At 44.9% G+C, this 4687-nt stretch overlaps 1 protein-coding gene across 1 annotated transcript; it reads right to left on the reverse strand.

Annotated features, from left to right (window-relative positions):
- Positions 1-941: 941 nt before the first annotated feature.
- Positions 942-2108, reverse strand: gpr45 (G protein-coupled receptor 45). The gene has a single exon (XM_070838670.1). The coding sequence runs from the start codon at positions 2100-2102 to the stop codon at positions 942-944; it is 1161 nt and encodes a 386-aa protein (XP_070694771.1). The 5' UTR covers positions 2103-2108.
- Positions 2109-4687: the final 2579 nt, after the last annotated feature.

Below are 4687 nucleotides of genomic sequence, written 5' to 3' on the forward strand. Positions count from 1 at the left end.
TACTTATTTCCATTATGTCCAATGTACTTCATGTACATTGTAAAAACAGCAGACACGTGCGTTGTCTATTTATGATCCAAGGACTCCAGTCTGTTGATGTAACTCTTTTATAAACTATATTTATTAATTTTGGTCATTCATGAAACAATAACACATTCAAGTAAACATTCACAGCTCAATTACTGACACGCTTCTTTGTTAACACACTCATGGTTTCAAATAACAGTTTCAAATCACACAAGATTGTGTTTCTGCACACATTTCTTTAAAATTTGGTTTTAAAAAAGACATCAGTTGAAAGCTTACACACTCTTTCCTCTGAGAACACCACTGAACATTAATACCATGTATGCTTTTTTTTTTTTGTTGTTAAACCCACAACATGACTGACAATAGAATTGTTATCACCACGACTGCTCAAAGACTGAAAGTTGAATCTACAGCCTGGAGAAACAGAATGACATCGTTGAAACACGACGGACAATTTGAAACAGAGATGTAAACCAACAACGAAGGATATGAAATTGTTTGAATGGCAGATAAGTTTCAGAAACAATAACGGGCATGAAGTTAAATCATCAACCAGTTCATCTTCAGAATTAAAGTTCACTCTTTATTTGGGAAGCAGCAGACAAAATAATCCAACCACAAGGTCCAATCAGTAGATCTTGTGGAGCTTTGGATTGTGCCCCTTTGTCATAAAAGTGTGGATGCTTACATGTTTACATCTATGAACATGTTAGGGACTTCTCCCCCCGTTGGCTTTTAAATTGAGACTGAAAAATCACTCTTGTGGTGACATTATTTTGCCAACAACCAGTCTATTCCTTTAAGGTGAACTTAAGTTGCAAACTCTGATTGCTTATTATGAGCAAAAGAAAGAGTTGAGAGCAGTGTCAGCAGCTGCTGGCTTGTGCATCGACAAACAGGGAGGCTCGTTTTCACACAGCTGACTGAGTCTCGCTGCACACGTAGATGTTGCTCGGCCTCACTCTCCGGCGGCTCCTGCCTGGCACTCTGGGACACAGTCTGCAGCTCTTGGGAATGAACTCCTGGCAGGCCTCCCTGAACTTTCTGATCCTCCAGCAGTAGATGACGGGGTTGAAGACTGTCTTAAGGTAGCTGAGCCACAGAGCGCCTATGCTGACAGGGTAGAAGACCGAGCTGTAGTAGAACTGACGGCTGAAAACGGCCAGCAAGCTGACCACTGTGTGCGGCAACCAGCACACGGAGAAGCCGACGAAGAGGATGAGGATGGTCGTGAAGGCTCGGGTCTTGAAGCTCATGTCCACCTTGATCTGAGGGGGCCGCTGCACTCCAGTAAGCCTCATTTTGCTGACTTGGTTGAGGGCTGGCAGGCAGGAATGCTCACTGGTGTGGTTGTGGATGCGCAGGGTGTTGCGGCGCACCGTGTTGAGGATACACATGTAAGAATACAGCATGACAGCAAATGGTACAAAGAATACTGCGACTGCCAACAGCACTGTGTATCCGCGGTCTGCCAGAGAATCACTGTATCCCAGCACGCACTGCGGCGCCCAGGCGCCACCAATACCTGCAGCACTTGTCCTCCACCCGACTACAGACGGTAGAGACACACACAAGCTCAGCACCCATGAACCTGCAATCAACAGTTTAGCTCTGTGCGGGGTCAACTTGTCCTGCCGCTGAACAATAATGAGGAAACGGTCCACACTGATAATGAGGAGGATGGACACCCCTTCCAGGACGAACAGCCAGTACAGCATGATGGACGCTCTGCAGAAGCCGCTTCCAAAGCTCCAATCAGCAGTGGCCACAGTGACGGCAGTGAAGGGCATGCAGAGCAGAGAGAGCATTATGTCCGAAAAGGCCAACGTGGCGAGGAGGAGATTGATAGCAGAACGCATGGCAGGTTTCTGGTAAACAATCAGACACACGATTGCATTGCCGAGGAAGCCAATAGTAATCATGAAGATCATTATGGCTGCGAGGGTCACACGCAGAGTGACCGATATGACGGGAGACGCAGCGTCTGACGGGAGACTTTCTGCTGCTTCCTCTACATTGTCCGGCTCCATGAAGTCACACTCCTCCAGCATGCTTTCATTACAGAAAGCCATAGTTGCTCTTATTAAGGTGCATCAGCCCAAAAGAAGGTGCATGTTTGATTATTATTGTGGCATTCACATTAAGTTGACTTCCAGCAGTTGGTCTTCCATGGCGGTATCTGAGATGGAAAGACAAGAATATCCTCATATGGCATTTTCAAACTCACTTTGTGAAACAGTCAAAATAGATAAAACTGAACCCCTGACAGGGTGTAAAATCCATGATTTTAATGGACGTCAACACGACAGTTATATGAATGTGCTGTCTGTCTCTCAAAAAGCTGCTGTAAACACCACATTACCACAATATAATCTCATTAGATGATAAGATCTGATAATCCGTGATCTGTTACTCAGTGATAATTGCACACTAAAAACAGTGAGAGGAGGAACGACATCCCCGAGGAGGAGGCTGAAGGAGTTATAAAAGCCGTAGGATCAACCCACAGACACAGCACACAGAGAGATGTTGTCACACAGGACAGATGTGGTGCTCGCCGGCCTGAGTGAGGTTAATGATTAACAGCTGAGCTGCACAGATTCACACGGGTTCACATACAAACATTCACACCTCCCGCCCTCCAACACACACAGTATGTGCAATGTTTCACACATGAATAGAAACACACACAGGTATAGCGCACACCTATGGTGCAGTTGCCCGTTTACCGGCGACTTGGCAGCAGCTCATTCTCGGGTAAAGCTTCAGGCTCTGATGCAACCTTGATAAAACAGAGAGGCATCCTCAGGACACGCACGCACGACACGTCTGTTGCTATGGTTTCCACCCCCTGGTCCTGGTGGTGGGACAGTGCAAGTGTTAACGCTGTATTGAGGTCATTCTGGTCGTTCAGGTCTCAGACGTGGCCCCCCCCAGGTGGACTCGCACTGAGGAGCTGGGAGACAAGAAGTCCAGTTGAGGGTCATAACCTGACAGTCTGACTGTGAGCCAGCACGAACAATACCAGGACCCTGAAACTGAAGCAGCTAAATGGAATTCAGCCATCAATAATCTAAATATTTACATTGGTGATTTTCTTGCTGTGACACGTCAAAGTGTCCTTGTTTTGTGTTCTGTGATGATATTATACACAGAATACAAGTCTTTGTCACTGCAGCATATCTGATTCAGACATATCACTGAGAAAAATTGGAATTAACCTTTAACAAGAGGGATATATACGTTATCTCAATATATGATGGTTCAACCCAACAGGTATGAGGAAGTGATCCCTCCAATGATTGTAGCAACAATCTTGCACAAAACCACGTACAGTACAGGCCACTGCATAGTGTTGCTGGTTGTTGCCATGGCAACAAGGTCACCAGTTCCATGGCAACAAGCAGCCCGTACTCTCCAATGACAAAATATTTTCTGTACTGGAGGGTTTAAAACTTAGGACTTTTTAAAGGACTTTTTAAAGGACTTAAAGAATCAAACTCAAAGTCAGACGACCACTTTTTTCTTTTTTGTGTCAAACAGCAAACTAAGTCTCTGTCAAACACGCTGGTGATAAACAAGCATTTCTGCATTAAGGTCCTTTAAGGATTTAAGAGTTTTGTGTCATTAATAAAAAAAATAAAGCAGCTAGCAAAATTGAGAACCAATACATCAGATAGCAAATAAGAAGCAATGGGATAATGTAGCCTACATGACAATGAGACCAGACTACTGGACATTAAAAGCTGAATTTTAATTCATTTACCTCTAAGATAAAGAGCTGAGATGATGAGGGGGGTCCTAGCTGCTTATTTCAACAAAAACAGGTGGTTTTACTCAGCTGCTCTGCTCAGCTCCGGGTCTGATTCAATAGGTGATGCGAGATCGGTGTGTCAATACCAAAGCACAGACATATTACAGCCTGAGAACACCTACATTTTTTTTAAAAGCATGATGAAGACAGAAATTAGGTATGTAGGAATTCATTTTAGAGGGTGATGGTGGCATCAGCCGGTGGAGTAGATGCAGGCTGAGTGTCTAACCTATTTCCCCCTGTATTGATAATCCACTGCTTGCATCCAGTGACATGAAAGAGTTTTTAGCGCCACCACTGAGCCTGTACAGTGTGTTCTCACATTCCCAGATCAGTCTGTTTCTCTCCCACACCTGTGTTTCTGTCTGTGTCAGCCACAGGCTACTTTCTCACCCTGTCTGCATCACCACCAGAGGACAAGTCCATGCACATTTCCGGATTTATTGCAGGCATCAAAGACAAAATACATGTTTTTTTCCCCCTTTGAGCAACGAGTGGGGGATTAAAGCAGTAAACCGATGCATCTCTAAGCATCACCCAGACGTAAACAGACCTACCTTGACGTCGGATTTGATATCAGGCTTCATGCTTGTCTCTCGTCCAGCCATAGGCTCGCTCCCTATCCATGTCGAGGTTTTCCTAAAATATCCCACTTTGAACATTTTTCTGCCGTATCGATCGCCATCGTACCGCCTGCGGATGATGCTGACGCCAGAGAAGCAGGTGGTCACTGATTTAAAGGAGCAGTGCGGAAAATACATTTAATTAAAGGCGCTCCCACTGTATCCCACTGTTTTCTCTTACACGTGGAACATTAAGGATATTTTACCGCCAGTTGATTAA

This window comes from Pempheris klunzingeri, chromosome 10 (assembly GCF_042242105.1).
Source record: "Pempheris klunzingeri isolate RE-2024b chromosome 10, fPemKlu1.hap1, whole genome shotgun sequence".
NCBI lineage: Eukaryota > Metazoa > Chordata > Actinopteri > Acropomatiformes > Pempheridae > Pempheris > Pempheris klunzingeri.